General features: G+C 49.4%; 1 protein-coding gene and 1 long non-coding RNA gene across 2 annotated transcripts in view; one reads left to right on the forward strand and one right to left on the reverse strand.

The window, feature by feature from the left end:
• Positions 1-11,806, forward strand: part of GPR143 (G protein-coupled receptor 143) — a 30,790-nt gene extending 18,984 nt beyond the window's left edge. The window contains exons 8-9 of the mRNA XM_045538433.1: positions 737-980; positions 11,383-11,806. Of these exons, the coding sequence (XP_045394389.1) occupies positions 737-980; positions 11,383-11,477 (339 nt within the window). The 3' untranslated portion in view covers positions 11,478-11,806. The remainder of the gene's footprint in view (positions 1-736; positions 981-11,382) is intronic.
• LOC123628604 lies at positions 3,761-6,340 on the reverse strand. Its single transcript, XR_006731702.1, has 3 exons — positions 6,109-6,340; positions 4,640-4,677; positions 3,761-3,779 (listed from the first exon to the last, which is right to left on the reverse strand). It is a non-coding gene; the product is annotated as an uncharacterized LOC123628604 (long non-coding RNA).
• Positions 11,807-16,265: the final 4,459 nt, after the last annotated feature.

The following is a 16,265-nucleotide window of genomic DNA, read 5'->3' on the forward strand; positions in this document are numbered from 1 at the left end:
ATTCCTGGTAGCATTATCCATAATTATAAAGCATTATAGGAAACCCATGTTTCCAAAAAAGAAATAAAAAGGGATGGCTAAGTCACTGTGGTCCTTCATCTTGATGGAATGTTCCCAGAGGTTAAAAATGATGATCATGAAATCTCTAGTATTAAGTGGAAAATGTCGGAATATACAATTATACCAATTACAACTATATAAAAGCACACGTAAGAAAAACTATTGGATGGAAATACATGAAATGATGGCGCAGTGGAAGCACCACGGGTAGACCCCCCCCTCCAGTGTTTTCATTATATTACATGCATAGTAAGAAATGCATGCACGAGTTCTGGGTGGAGAGGTGCTCTCTCTGCTACACAGAATAGATATTTAGGGTGCTTCCAATTGGGGAAAATCTCATTCACAAAGGCTTTACAACAAGAGCAGCCCTAGCCCTGGGTCCCTGCACTTTGGTCTGGAGCCTGGCCTGGTTCCTTTGGCTAACCGTATGTATACTTACCACACACAAGTGCAGAAGTGTTTCCCAGACTCGTTTCAGTCTCAAGAATGGTTATTTAGTCAAATTTTGCCTTGGCAGTGCAAGGTGGAAAGGTGCAGGGCACAGAGGCACTCTGGCCGCGGTGGGGACGTGACTGTTGAGTGCCTGCGTCACAGCAGACTTTATCGCTCTGACACCTGAGTGCTCTGATTCCTGCTGTACCGTACTCACCGCCGTGTCTCCTTGTCCCCGCAGGGGATACTGAATCCAGCCCAGGGATTTCTCCTGTCTCTGGCCTTCTATGGCTGGACAGGATGCAGCCTGGAGTTGCAGTCTCCCAGGAAGGAGATCCAGTGGGAATCGCTGACTACCTCGGCTGCCGAGGGGGCTCACCCAGCTCCGAGGGGCTCCCACGAGCCCCACGAAACCCCCGATTCCAGGAAGGTGTCGAGACTCGGTGGGCAGACTTCTGACGAAGCCCTGAGCATGCTGTCTGAAGGTAACACCCATCTGCCAGGGCCCCAGAGCTGCCCTTGTAAATCCTTTCTCAAACAACAGGTGACCCAATGTGGAGGGGGTGTCCTGGTGTGAACACTGAACTTCAGGGTGCGAACGGACAGTTCCAGTTGCTGACAATGACTCCACTCTTGCATTTTACCATCTACCTCTCCTTTAGTATTTCAGTGGTGCCTTTCATTTATTCATTTACGGTGCTTACACTGTAGCCTTAATTCTTACTGGCTCCCTGTTGGGTTAGATGGCATCTTGGTTTTTTTTCCTAAATATTAAGGGGGTACAAATGTATTTGTTACATGCATGGCTTTTGTGGATGGCACTTTGAATATGTGATAAATTGTCATTTTAAACCCTTCAACACATTGGCTGCGAGGCAATGAATGTTATGACGTGGTCTTTAGATTATAGGTGCAGTCTAATCTGTCCTGCTCTCATGGAGCATGTAAGATGAAAAGCCCATTGGCCAGTGCTGATGCTTTGGATCTATGTTTTTCATGTGGAGACGCTAGCACCAGGGTCTTCAAGTTGTGCTCTGTGGACCAGTAACGTGGTGTTTCAGCCATCCAGTAAATGATTCAAATTCCATCCCAAAGTTCACGTGAAAATCTGTGATAAAAATCGTATATACTTAAAATGTATTGGCCACCGAGCATTGACCCACAAACCCACTGACTTGGCCTGCCAGGGTCGCTTGCCTGTGTGTGAAGCTCAGAATATGTTCTTCACTTAAGTGAAGACTTAAGTCCCGAGATGGCAAGGTGAACCACTTAAAAGCTGTTCCATTTTCAGCTCCTCAGCCATTTAAAACTAGACTTTTTTTTTTGAAGACAAATTCTCACTCTGTCACCCGGGCTAGAGTGCAGTGGCGTCTTCGTAGCTCATTGTAACCTCAAACTCCTGAGTTCAAGTGATCTTTCTGCCTCAGCCTCCCAAGTAGCTGGAACTACAGGCAGGTGCCACCACACCTGGCTAATTTTTCTATTTTTAGTAGAGACGGGGTCTCGCTCTTGCTCAGGCTGGTGTTGAACTCCTGAGCTCAAGCGATCCTCCTGCCTTGGCCTCCCAAAGTGCTAGGATTATAGGCGTGAGCCACCATGCCCAGTCTCGATTTTCTTGATATGGTGCAATGAAATCAAAACAGAGAAAAAATGAGATGCTCAGATCGGTAAAAGACTATAACTTTCACCTCAGTTTTTGGTTTCAGAGTTTTGTGTTGACTAAAGCGTCCTTATAGTTCTGATTGATTACAACATTTATTTTTTATAAAATTCAAATTGCAACTTATGAAATAAATTCTTGCTAATATACTCCTCTGTGTTAGAGTTCCTTATAAGGTTTTATTTTAGCAAAAAAAAAAAAAAAATCTTTGGGTTAGGAAAAAAAGTTTGAAAATCACCACTCTGACATGCATGGAGTTTTAACTTAGCTGACAGTTTGTAATGAACAAGCAAATTGGTCCTTAAGAGGAGGTCTCTGGTAGCTATAATATCATGGTGGCCCACTGGATGTCTAGAAAGGAGGGAGAGGGAAACTGAGAGTCAGAATGTTTAAAAACATCCAGGGACATAAACGCTGCCTTGCCTGTCCTCAGCTGGGCCGTTGGGACTGGGCAGAAGTACAGCCAGGTTCTCTGTTAGATCTCTCATCCACCTACCCTCTCTTCCCTCGGAGCAGGTTCCCAGCCTTGGCACTGTTAGCATCGAGGGCTGGATTGTGCTTTGTCCCGAAGGCTGTCCTTTGCGCTGCAGGATGTTTAGCAGCATCCTGGCCTCCACCTACTAGATGCCAGGACTAGCCTCCCTCAACTGTAAAATCCTGCTTCCACACATTGGCAAATGTCCCCCAGAGAGCCACCTCGGCCCCCGGTCCAGAACTGCTGCTTCAGGATAATCCAGCTTTCTAAAAGCTTGGATCTAAAAATGTGATTTCCCCAAACTGTTGTCTGAGCTAAATGTGCACACACACAAACCAAAGACAAACATTGCCCAGTCCAGACCACTTTGGTTTGTACCAAAATAATGTTGAAATCTGGAGTAGGAAAAATACGCAGAAAGATGTCCGGAAATGGCTTAAAGAATTTCATTTTCTTTTCTATTTCTGCTATTCAAGTGCATGGAAGGAAGGTTCATTTTCAGGTGACAAGCTTGGTTTACTTCAAAGGCCAAAACATATGGCGATGAATGGAGGGACTGATTGCATGAGACAGTCCTGTCTGGTTGTAATTGAGAGCTGGAGTTTTAAAGTGGCTGAGCCGATCTTTGATGGTCAAATAAAATGCTAGAAATAACAATAAAAGCCATCCCGATCCTCACCCTGCACCCCATCCCAGTCACCACCTGCACACATCAGTCAGCCTTTCCCCATTTTCATCCCTCCAGCAAGCTGTGGTGCAGGTCTCACGCTCCGAGGTTGGAGGTTTTCACACCGAGGTTTTAGAGAAAGCAAACAAAGATCTAGTAGAGAAGCAAACTGGCAGCCATTCCTGGTGGCTGCGTGGGGTGGGGGGTGGTGAGGGTGCTCCCGTCTTTCTTTACCCCCAGTGGCCGGCGGCAAGGGCCCACAGCATGGAGCAACTCCCAGCAGTGTTATCAGGCACGGGGAAGAGTTTGCCCTTGAAATTTGGACTCCATTTATTTAGTCAATTTTTATTTTGGAAAATGAAAGAAGGAAATGTCTTACATGTCTTTGTGTTTGGATAGTGACACAGCTAACTGGTGACATTGGCCGTCGCACGGTGGCATTTCCCTTCCTTATGGGAGGTTAGAGAGTTCCAATCTTCCAACTGCAGAGAAAGACCAATGAGTGGCACAGCCCCAGTCTCGTGCTGCTTTTTCTTTCTTCCTTTGCTTTTTAAAAAAAATTGACATAAAATTCACCCACAGCAGTCCCTCCCCGCCTCCCCTCCCCCAGCCCCTGGCAGCCAGGGATCTACTCTCTGTCTCTATGGATGTGCTTATTCCGGGTTTTTCATATAAATGGCATCATATAATATTTGTCCTTTTGTGTCTGCTTCTTTTACTTAGCCTTGTGTTTTCAAGATTCACCCGTGTTGTAGCAGAGATCAGAATGTTGTTTTTTATGGCTGAAAACTGTTCTGTTGTACGGATAGAATCACTGTTGTTTAGTTACTACTGATGACTGCCCGAACCCCAGCAGGCCCTGTACTGGGAGCTGCGTGGGGCGTAGGTGCTGCAGACTGTAAACTTGCCCTCAAGGACTGCACAGTCTGTTGGAGAAAATTTTTTAAAAACATCATGAAGATTATTCTATTCTAATAATAGAATAATCAATGGAAATACCAGTTTGAGAAAATCTTAGGGGGAAAAAAAGCACATAAGGAAAGGCTTTTGAGAAAAACAAGAAATACAATCAGTATTTCTGGTTGTGGAAAGAATTTCTGTAAAAATGGCAGCTGTCAACTTAGAATGCATAGTGACATATTAGCTAACTTCTGTTGGGTCAGGCTTTTTAAGGACTGTTTGAAACACAAAGTAACTTTGCAAAATTGACAGGAAACATCTCCTGCTAATGTATAAAGTGGCCGAGCATTGGCTGGAGCCTGTAGTCCCAGCCACTTGGGAGGCTGAGGCAGGAGGATCACTTGAGCCCAGGAGTGGAGGCTGCAGTGAGCTGTGATCGTACCACTGCACTCCAGCCTGGGCAACACAGCAAGACTCCATCTGTAAAAACAAAAAAATATTTTTTTTAAGGTATAAAGTGGATGTGCTCCTGAGGTGGCAGTTAGGGTCTTAAGTTTTCATCAAGTCACCCTTGGGATATATTAAAATTGTCCATGATATGCAGTTGTCACCATTTTGTATTGTAAGCCTAGGTAGGAATTTATATTATGATATTAATTAATCTAGTAAGAATTAAGAGGACTTTTATTCAGAAATTAAATATTAATAATTTAAGTGTTTTGCTGCCTAGGACACTTCAGCACATTTATGAAGATTTCCACATCTAACTTGTAGCTGTCATCAGCATTGTACTGTCTGGGGACAATTTTAGGATTCCTTCTAACTCTTCCCTGGTCACTATGTCTCTGGGGCCACTTGCCTGTCACCTGGGAATGTGCTTCCCTTCCCTGTCAGCGGTGGGAGAACCTCGAGTGTCATTCAGATTTTCTTACCAGACCTTTACCAACTTGCAGAAATGTTTCCAATCTGCCTCCCTCCCTGCCTGTGGGCACAGGCTCGTTGTGTGGGGAGCTGGGCTGCATGACCCCTGGGACTATGTAAATCCTCACCTATGCCCCTCCTCCACCCGGCCCTCACTAAATAGAGCTGAATTTGGGTAAGTTAAATGTGTATATGATGCTACTTCTGTGCATAAAGTCAAGGAAAACCCCTCAGCGGAACTGTTTGCCTGGTGACTTAACATGATCATTAGCACCTAAGCGGGTACCAAAAAACTCAGCCACAGGCTAAGCTAGGCTTCTCCCTACGTAAACTGTCCAGACAAAGTTCAACTTGTTCTGCTTTGTCTTTTGTTACAAGGCCAGGAGGCTCACACTGAGCCCTGTTAAGTGTCTGATGTGGCGGCTGCCACTTACTTACTAGGCATTTCACACAAGTTAGCTGAATTCCATCTTAAACATTCACTGAGCATCTGCTATATGGTCAGCCCCATTTCAGCCAGGGTTGGTGAGTGTCCCTGAGAAGTATCATGTATGAAACTCAGAAATAAGTAAGGACAATGCTATTTTTCATTTTTGAAAAATCTGTAAGTGTTAAAGGAACACAGAAAACGCAGGACTAGGTTGGGTTTTGGAGCGCTGGTGAGGATTCCGGGGAGGGCGTGTGCAGGCCTTGTCTGCACGGTAGGACGGCATCGGGGGAGGGGAGAGCAGTCCGGACGAGGAGGGGCTGTGGAGCCGGGCAGCCTGTCTGCCCTTCTGGGGGCCTGCAGCCCGGCCTGCTGTGCAGGCGTCAGGGGCTGCCTGGAGGCCTTTGGGTCCAGACGTTTGATGAAGGGTTCTTTACAGCTCCTGCTAAGGAGTTGGATTTTATCCGGTGGCCAGGGAAAGGCCAATTAAGGTTTGTAAGTAGAGGCAGTGCCCGTAGGCCCAGCCCGGGGCGTGGGTGCGGCAGAGCCGACTGCACACTTACTGTTCTGGGACTGCAGCAGGGCTCTGCACGCGGGTCTGCATGTGGCTCAGCGTAGCAGGCGGGAGTGGGTCTGGAGACACCTGAAGTAAGTCATTATAATGAGACGAGGATTGTGCATCTGCTGCGGAATCTCACTCCCCAAACGTGCGGGTCTCAGAGACCCGGCCCTCTGGGTTTCCTAGGACTGCACCAGGGAGGGGCCGGGGGCGTGGCCAGGTGGGTGTGGGGCCAGGGTGGAGCTCATGGGTGTGGCCAGGCAGAGGGGTGGGGCCAGGGTGGAACTCAGGGGTGTGGCCAGGCAGAGGTGTGTGGCCAGGGTGCTCATGGGTGTGGCCAGATGGAGGGGTGAGGCCAGGCAGAGGGTTGGGGCCAAGGTTGCGCTAATGGGTGTGGCCAGTCAGAGGGGTGGGGCCAGGGTGGAGCTCATGAGTGGGGCTTGGCTGGAGTGGAGGTCAGTGGTTGGACATGGTGGGGGGATGTGGCCAGAGCAGAACTGGACTGGAGCTTGGCAGGGAAGATGTAGCTACTAAGGGCGGGTGATTGTCTCTTTTCTCTTATAATTCTTGTTTTTTAAACAATTCTCTGTACCGCTATTCCTTGTTTCCCCCATAATACCTTAGCTCTCCCACAATTCCTTGTTTCTCCCATACTGCCTTATGTCTCCCCTAATACCTTAGCTCTCCCACAATTCCTTGTTTCTCCCATAATACCTTACATCTCCCCTAATACCTTAGCTCTCCTACAATTCCTTGTTTTTCCCCTAATACCTTAGCTCTCCCAAGTCTTTGCTTCTCCCATAATGCCTCAGGAATCCCACAACTCTGTGTTTCTCCCACAATTCTCTGCCTTTCCCATAACTCTCCATTTTCTCCCACAATCCTTTGCACCCCTCACTATTCTGTCTTCCCACAATCCTTTGTTTCTCTCATAATGCCTTAAGTCTCTCACTCCCATAATTCTTGTCTTTCCTACAATTCATTTCTCCTCACGGTCCTTGTTTTTCAATGCCATTTTTCATAATTTTTTCTCACAATTCACTGCTGTCACCACTCTCCCTTCTTTTACTAGTTTTTCTTCTATAATTATGTTCTCAACTACATCTTGTCCCCTACAATTCTCCATTCTCCACCATAATTCCTTCCTGTGCCACTCTCCCACAATCCCTGCTCTGCTTACAATTCCATCTTCTTCCCAGAATTCTCTATCTTCCCCATAATCCTTTGTGTCTCCCACGTTCTGCCTTTCTCACAATTCCCAACCCTCTCACACTTTTCCGTTCTCTTTCACAAAATGATTTCATCTATAATTCTGTTCTGTACTACAATTTGTCTTCCATATAGTTCTGTTTCTCCCACAAATCTTCATCCTCTTGCATACAATACCTCCTTCCCTCCCAAATTTTGACATTCTCATAATTCCACTTTTTTGCACAATTCCATCTCTTCCCTATAATTCTACATTCACCCCCATAATCCTTTGTCTCACACAATTCTCTCTTACCCACAATACCTTGTGCCTCCCATAATTCTCTGTATCTCACCATTTTTTGTTTCACAGTTTTCCCTTTTCACATAATTCCCTGTTGTTCCACAGGTCTCTGCTTTATATAACAAATCTCAGTTCTCATCTACAATTTTGTTTTCTCCCATGATTCCATTTATTGCTCACACTTCCTTGTCTCTCTACAAATTCTCTGTCCCCCAAATTCCTCATTTTCTCCAGAATTTCCATTCACAGTTCTGTTCTCTCCCATAATCCTTTGTCTTTCCCATAACTCCCCCATTTTCCCCTGAATTCCCATTTTCCCCATAATTCTGTCCTCACATAATCCCTTGTCTCTCCCATAAGGCCCTACTCCCACCATTTTGTTTATAATTGTGTCCTTTCCCTTTATTCTTCTTTTTTCCAAATTTTCTGTTCTCTTCCACACGTGTTCATTATCTCCCTTTTTCTCCACTATCTCTCTTTTAAAATTCTCCCTTCTTTGCCAGACTCTCTCCCCTACAAATTTCCTTTTGCCAACTTTCCTTTTGTCTCACAATTCCTTATTCCCCCAGAATTCCTATATCCCCACTCTTTCCTATTCTGTCCTCCAACTCCCTATTTCTCCCACAACTCCATCCTCCCCACATTACCTCGTGTCTCCCCCAGTTCCTTATGGTGCTACAATTCCCCAACCCCTTCTGCATGTCCATTCTCCCCCACAGCTCCCCTGCCTCCTCCCAAATTCACTTTTCCCCCTGCATGGTGAGCCCCAGAACCTGCCTGGACTTGCAAGGCTCATGAAAGGGGGCTGCTGGGAAGGGGTCAGCCCTTGGGCACCATGAGGTCGCTGCAGGGACCCAGATGGATGTTCAGACCTTGCCCCAGTAGGGAGTGGGTCCTCATCCCCCAACAGCCTCGCTGACTTGTCTTCTCAGAGCCGTGCGCAGCCAGCACATGCTCTCCTCATGGAGACCCCTAGGACCAGAGGAGAAAGCCCGGGCCCGCTGGGAAGCCCACGGCTGCAGGACCCCATCCAACACAGCAAGGCAGAGTGGGGCTCATGGGGCTCCCTTCCAGCAGGATTTGTTTCAGGAACATTAAGTGTAAATATTCTCTTCCGTGGTGCCCCAGGGGAAGGATGAAGGGGCCAGAAACTTTTCAAAGCCACAGGACCCAGAGCATGTCCCAAAGTGTGAGGTCATGGGGGAGTGTCCTCAGTCTAGGCTTTGATCATGAGCCACCGTGTGACAGCCCAGCCCGGAGTCTTGTTGAAAAGAACCACATAAATCACACACGAGTTCCCATGAGTCCTGGATGGCCACATAAACATGGGTGACCCTGTTAGAATCGCGTCTTTGTGATTCACCACCAGCCCCTCTGGCAGGAATGCTGCTCAGAGCCTGGCGGGGTCCTGTGGAAGCTTCCCCAGTCGGCGCCTGGCCCCCAGGAAGAGTAGGCTCGCCCTGCACCCGACAGCAGGGTCTCCTCCACCATCCACCGGCCACCCAGACTCTCCTTGGGGTCTGGCTGTGCGGTCCCTGCCCAGAACATCTGTCTTTCCGCCACCCTCTAAATTCCTTCACACCCTCTTCGAGCGGCTAATCACACTTGTCTGACTTGCTCAAACCTAAGATTCTCCCAGACCCATCTTAATCCAGCCCTGGGACAGAGATGTGAACATTGCTTCCCCAGTACCCAAAGTGCTTGTGCGTGTGTGTGTGTGCGGGTGTTTGTCAGGGGCAGCACAGTGTCACACTCACCTTCTTGGTAACATCAATATCGCCACCTTTCTGTGGCTGAGGATTCCCTAGTCCTTTCCAAGCACGTCTCTCCTATTGCTACGATCTATCACCACCTCTCTTCCATGTAACACCGACATTCTCTCTTTTGTTCAAGTGTCCTCCCAAACTCTGTACCACTCCATGAACACGTGCTCCTTCCTGCCCCCTTCCTGCTCACCAGTCCTCATTAGTGCCCCGAGCTACCAGCACTGCCTCCAGTTGATGCCCAGGCGCTGACTTGACTGTACTTATCCACTTGATGTGTTTAATGAGCACCTTCTATGTGCCAGCTGTTGTGTGAGGCGTCAGAGATGCTCTGGTGGCAACTAGGATAGACAAGTTCCCTGTCCACTGAGACTCTGTCCTAGTGGCAGAGACAGAAAATGAAGAACACAAATAGTTATATACTACTCCATCTGGGTAGTGAGAAGTGCTGTGAAGAAAAAGCAGCCAGGGAGGGGGTGGGAGAGGGGTTTTAGAGAGGGTGTCCTGCAGTCTCCCGGAAGATGAGGTAACATTTGAACTGAGACCTGAATGCAGTAGCGGAGCTGTGAGAAAATCTGGACAAGAGCTTTACAGGTAGAAAAAGAGACGTGCAAAGGCCCTGTGGCAGGACCAGGACTGGAGCGTGAGGGAACAAGGCAGTGTGCCCGAGGGGGTGAGTGAGCGGAGAGGCTGCGATTGTCAGCAGGGCGCCTTGGTGAGGGCTTTGGAGGTTTGTGTGAAGGGTCGTCATGGGCCACAGATGTGGTTGAAAAGGCCACGCTTCTTTGGGTCTTCTGTCTCTGTATTCCCCATGCACAGCCCACAGCCTGGCATACAGCACACACTGCAGGACATTTGGGATTGAAAGAATAATTTCTGACATCTGTTCCACAGGGATGGTTAAACCTCCAGGGTTAGTCTTTTGGTGGGAATGACGTGAACTCTCACACTGCTGACTGACACCCACTTTTTTTCCTCTTAGTATTGCACCTGCTCTTTGTAAGCCACCTCATATTCTGGAAAGAGGACGGGGAAAGGGGAAAGTTGATTAATAAAGAACATGAACAGAACCAAAGGAGAATGACAATGAAATCAAAATAGTAGAATCAGCCTCCCATAGTTATTTAAAATGGGCTTTGAGCCTGTTTGGCTTTGAACTTCCTAAATGGGAAATAAAGAGAAAACGTGACCAGTTATAGGATCTTAATTACCCACAAGAAAACACTGCACCTGGAAGCAAATTCTCTTGGAACCCAGGCCTGCGAAAAACGTCTCCAGCGATTTCTCTTGAAGGGGTTGCTGAATAACATCGAGTGTACTTGGACATATACATTCTGGTATTCAAAAAGCATAGCATTTGGCACTTTGTCGTCATCTCTAGGGTCCCAGTTCGTGACCAGAACAAAGCAGCTCCACTTGGCAAACATTTCCCAGGCGTGTGCCATTGTGTATGTAACTGGGGCTTGAGAGACGGGTGTGTCTCCCGTGGGGACAGTGAGGTGTTGGCGGGAGGCGCTGCTTGCTTAAGCCCTGTGGCATCCTGCGTGACAAGACGACTTGGAGGTGGCTATTTCAGGGTGGTGGTCTCCCTCCCTTTGGGCACCTCCGGCGATGAGTGTAGGTAGCCGAGCAGCCACAGGGCCCACTGCCTGAGCTGTCGCCCCTGTGGAAGCTACACCCACGGTCACAAGACTACACTCTGCCCTCTGTCCCTGTGCACGTGTCTCAGGGGCTCCAAAACCTCGCTAGGGCAGCAGCTGCAGTTGCCTGGAGCGGTCATGTATCCATTGCTTTCGTGGCTCCTGTAGGGTTTGTCATCCTTTGGAATGACTTAATAAAATGTAGATGAAAGCAGAATGCAGCTTTTTTCTTCCCCCACAGAAAGGCGAACGCTGGCACCTTGACCCAAGTTGGCATATGAGACACTCAGGGTCTAGCTCGGTATCGAGTGCGTTTCCCGAAGCTGATGACAGACCTTCTAGCACACAGGCACCATCACCGCCTTCTCTCTTTTCCTCCTCAGGTTCTGACGCCAGCACAATTGAGATCCACACAGCAAGCGGGCCCCGCGACACAAACGAGGCGGCCTCTGCGGCCCGGACCCACGGAGGCCTGTGAAGGGGTGCGGCCGGGGCCAGACCCTATCCCTCGGGCTCGCACTTCTCCTTCAGAGCCCTGCTCTGCCGTCCCCGCCACCCCACCGTGCTCCCAAGTGTAGCGTCCCTCCCCCCGCCCCCAGTCTTGCTCTGGTCACCGCGCTGGAGCTGCTTCCTGAGGACCCTTCGTGGCGGGAATGCGTCCCGCGCGTGCTCGGGGGTGGGAGGAGAGTTCCTTACGCGCCATCGGCAGCTTCCCTACACTCGCAGCTGCCGCTGGGAACGCGTCTGAGGCTGGCGGCAACGTGAGTGCAGGATCCAAGTAGTGGGGAAGTCCATAAATAAAGTGATTGTGACTCAGCTCCCGGCCAGCCTCGGCTCTGTCTAAACACCTCCTCTAGTGAAACTCACACACACTCGCGCGTCGCCTGACGACAGGGACATGTTCCGAGGAATATGTCATTAGGTGGTTTCGCCATTGTGGGAACCCCGCAGTGTCCTCCCGCACGCCCAGATGGCATAGCCCACCACGCCTGCGCCACGTGGCACCGCCTGTTGCTTGCGGGCGGCACAGCAGGTGACAGCACTGAACACTGTAGGCCCCCGTAACACAGTGGTGAGTGCGCGCTTACGCAGACATCCACACGCTGAAAGCCCACAGTAAAAGTACGGCTTCTAAAGCAGATGATCTTGACTGAGGTTATCAGCGATGCCAACAGCAGCAAGGCGGAGAGGCAGCAGGCTGGCTGGGGAGCGGCTGGGCCTGGCCTCCTGGCACCCCGGGTGGGAAGGGAACGGGGCTTTGCTCGGGAATCGAGCTTTTGCTTAGTCGAGCAATGACGCGCTCCAAGCTCACATCGTTGCCTGTGTCTCCATCTTCCCATCCGTTAAGATGTACGAGGGTTCAAAACATTCCTGGAAAAATGGAATTGATAAAATAAAAAAACGTAAACTTCTCAACATAAGCTCCATCATGGTCAAGACACTTTTGTAAATGATGGCATCAGCCATTTGTTCCATCACTACAAACTGAGGGACCTGGGAACTTAGCCACGTCACTGCAGCCTTCTTTACATCATTAACTGAACAAAAATGGGTGCCCTTTGCAGATTTTTTAGGATTAGGAAAGAGAAAGAAGTCAGAAGGAGCCGCATCAGGACCGAAGGTGGAGGCCTGATGATTGCCCACCAAACTCGCACAAAACTGCCCGTGTGACGAGAGGCATGAGCAGGAACGTCGCCGTGGTGGGGAAGGGCTCTCCGCTGAAGCTTTCCCAGGTGTTTTTCTGCCAAAGCTTCAGCTGACTTTCTCCAGACACTCCCGTGATACGCAGATGTTGTCGTTCTTTGACCCTCTGGAAAGCCAGCAAGCAAAATGCTTTGAGATCCCCAGAACTCCTGCCGTGGCCTCTGTTCCTGTGCAGTCTGCCCTGGCTGGGACGGACCCTCCCGCCTCTCGGCAGCCACTGCTTCGATCGTGCTGTCTCCAGGGTCGTGCTGGCGAAGCCGTGGTTTCATCTCCTGTTACAGTTCTTGGAAGAAATGCTCAGGATCCGGATCCCATTCGTCTCGAGTTTCCACTGGAAGCTCTGGTCTTGTCTGCAGCCGATCTGGGCGCAGTAGTGTCAGCATCCGTCCAGCAGAGTTTGCTCACCTTGAATTTCTCAGTCAGAATTGCTAAGCTGAACACTTGAGATGTGCATGGTGGTTGTGCTATTAATCACCAGTCCTCTTCGATTAGGGCATGAGCAAGATGAATGTTTTCCTTGACAGTTGATTTGGAGGGTCTGCTGCTGCCGGCTTCAACTTCAACATCATCGCGTCTTCTTAAAACAAATTCTCTATTTGTAAACTGCTGAATCCTTTGGGGCACTGTCCCCACAAACTTTTCTTGAAGCACCAATGATTTCACCAATCTTCCATCCAAGCTTCACCATAAATTTGATGTCTGTTTTTGCTTCAATTTTATCAGAATTCACGTTGCTCTGATAGGGGCTCTTTTCAAACTGATGTCTTGTCCTTAGCGCCTCAAACTAGATCCTGCTCAGACATGTTATAATAAGGTAGTATGAGTTTATTTTGGTGTAAAAGAACCTTTAAAATCCATGCATATCTTTTTCATAATACATTATTTTCCATTAACTTCTGGAAGTCTCCTCTGTATATTTTCCTTTTAAACAATATTGCAGGAGGCGTTGGGATTGCAAGCCGCCCAGTGTGCACATAGGGAAGCAAGACAGGCTGTTTTCTCAGGACACTGCAGACAGCTCTGCCATGTGACATCTCCCTTCATATCAACACCGGGACTCCGTTTTATTCTAGAAAAGCTGTCCAGGAAGCTTCTACATTTGTACCTCTGGCATCACAAAGCTGCACATGGATTTTGAGCACATCGTGAGGTGGTGCCCCAGGCTCTCTGCATAACTGCTGCTGCGCCTTCCTACAGGTCTAGGCTAGACCACACCCACCCTGGTCAAAGGTGTCAAGGAGACATGAGGAGGTGTAGGTTTTCTACGGGCGTCTGGGTGATGGCATTCTGTCTGCACCCCCCACCCCACATCACAGGCCCTTGCTGTAGTTGAGGATTGCCTGCTACCTGCCCAGGAACAGCCCCAACCCCCATTCTAGAAGCAAAGAGGCCAACTGCTGGCGTTTCCAGCCTCCCTTGCAGCTAGAGGAGGGCATGTGACTTGGCAGGGCCAATCAGGCACGTCTCCCGAGTTAAAAGCTGGTGCCCCAGGCAGAAAGGGGCTGCAGAGAAGCACCTCTGGAGAGGCCTTGGCAGCAGGCAGGTCCACTTGGAGAGGCAGCGCCAGGTGTGTGTCCAGGGCTGGTCCAGCGTCCACTACCAGGGCATGGGCAGCACCTGCTGCTGTGTCATTTCCACTGGTCCAGTCTTGCCGCCTGACCTCGGCTGTTCTGTGTAGCCCCCACACCTGGTTCTCAAGATTCTCAAAGCTGCCCGACATCTTTCTCAATCATTCTTCTTGGCTTACATTAACCTGAGCTTGTTTGTAAGTACCCCAAGATCTGGTTGCCCAGTTAAGATGGTGACTCTTAGACGGGGCACCAAGCGTCACCAGCTGACACGCATGCCCAGTGGCTTTGACAGGGGCTGAGCAGAGTGAGAGGGCAAGTGGACGCTTCCTTGTGGCTACTTGCTGGGCCCTGGGGCAGGGCTGGGCGTCAGGGACAGAATAACGGACGTGAGAGAAGTTGCATATCCAGTCAACCTGGGCAGTGAGGAGACAGTGATGAGGAGGGAGTGAGACAGTGAGGATGGAGGGAAGGGACACAGCAGGAGGAAAGTTCTCAAAGAGGGGAGAGGGCACCGGGCCCTACAGCCAGGAGCCTGGGCGCAGGACGCCCATGGCGGAGGTGGGGTGGGAGGAAGGGTGAGACTGCCCCCTTCAGAGCGCTTCCACTGGCTTTAACTTACTGGCCAGCTTAGCAGCCATTCCGTCCATCAGTGGCGCCATGAAAAGCTCTCAGTAGCCTCCTCATCCCCCCATTCAGAGTAAGACAGCACCCTGCTCCTCTGCAGCCGTGTCCCTGTGGCAGGACACACAGCAGCTGTGCTCCTGTGGAGTGGCTCCAAGTAAGCACCTTCTGCTCGAGGATAACTTGATTCCTAATCGAAGCCCCATCCTGCAGAGCACTCACTTCCTGGGAAGGCTGGTGCTTTGAGGAACACTCTCCCTCCCCTCCCCGCTGCCTCGACCCTACCCGTGCATGGTTCTCCAGGCGGAACATCGTCCTGTCCTCTTGCCTTGCTTCCCTGGCTGTGGATGCAACACTGCAGAGACAAAGCACTCAGACTGGAAAAAACCGTCCAGCCAAATTCGGAGTCTTTTATCAGGGCTTGAATCTGTTCCCCACCCTGCCCACCCCTTCCATGCAGCCCACACGGTGACTTGCAGGTTCCCGCCACAACACCAAGAACATTCTCAAATACCCTCTGGAACAGGATCAAGATGGGGCAATTAAAAAAAAAAAAAAAAAAGAGGTCTCTGTTCAAGTGAGTTGAAACTTAGATTCCCAAAATAAATAAAATTAAGTGGGCACCTCAATGAACAAAGGAAAACATATTTAGAATCACTGCAGTGAAGGGTTCCAACAGGTTTTTTTTTCCTAAAGGTGAAAATTGTTCATTTAACATTTAGTCTTATAAAGAAAAACTAAAAAAAAAAAAAAAATTTCTGAGACAGGGTCCCGCTCTGTCGTATAGGCTAGAGTGCAATGGTGCAATCATAGCTCAATGCAGCCCCCAACTCCTGGGCTCAAGAGACCCCCCTGCCTCAGCCTCCCGAGTAGCTGGGACTACAGGTACACACTTCCACACCTGGCTAATTTAAAAAATATATTTTGTAGAGACAGGGTCTCTCTCTATATTTCTCAGGTGGTCTCAAACTCCTGGCCTCAAGTGATCCTCCTGCCTTGGCCTCCCAGAGTACTGGGATTATAGGTGTGAACCACTGTGTCTGACCAACAGTTAGTCTAAAGTTGCCAATTCAAGACCTGAACTTGGGATTTGGACCCTTCAAGGAGCCTGAGTCATCTGCGAAGGCCACAGATACTCTTGGATATTTCCCAATTATCCACAGAAGCCTTGAACTCAGAGGGGGCCCTGACCTCTGCTTTGCCCAGAGCAGACCAAGCAGCACGAGAGGGACACAGCAGTGTTTGGGACTCACCTTCACAGTGAAATCTTGGACTAAGACTAAGCCCGTCTCCTTCATGGAACAGGGACAGCCATCTCCACCAAGTAACTGCATCATGTAATACTCACCGATTAACTCAGGTGGCATCAA

Source organism: Lemur catta, chromosome X, assembly GCF_020740605.2.
Source record: "Lemur catta isolate mLemCat1 chromosome X, mLemCat1.pri, whole genome shotgun sequence".
Taxonomy (NCBI): domain Eukaryota; kingdom Metazoa; phylum Chordata; class Mammalia; order Primates; family Lemuridae; genus Lemur; species Lemur catta.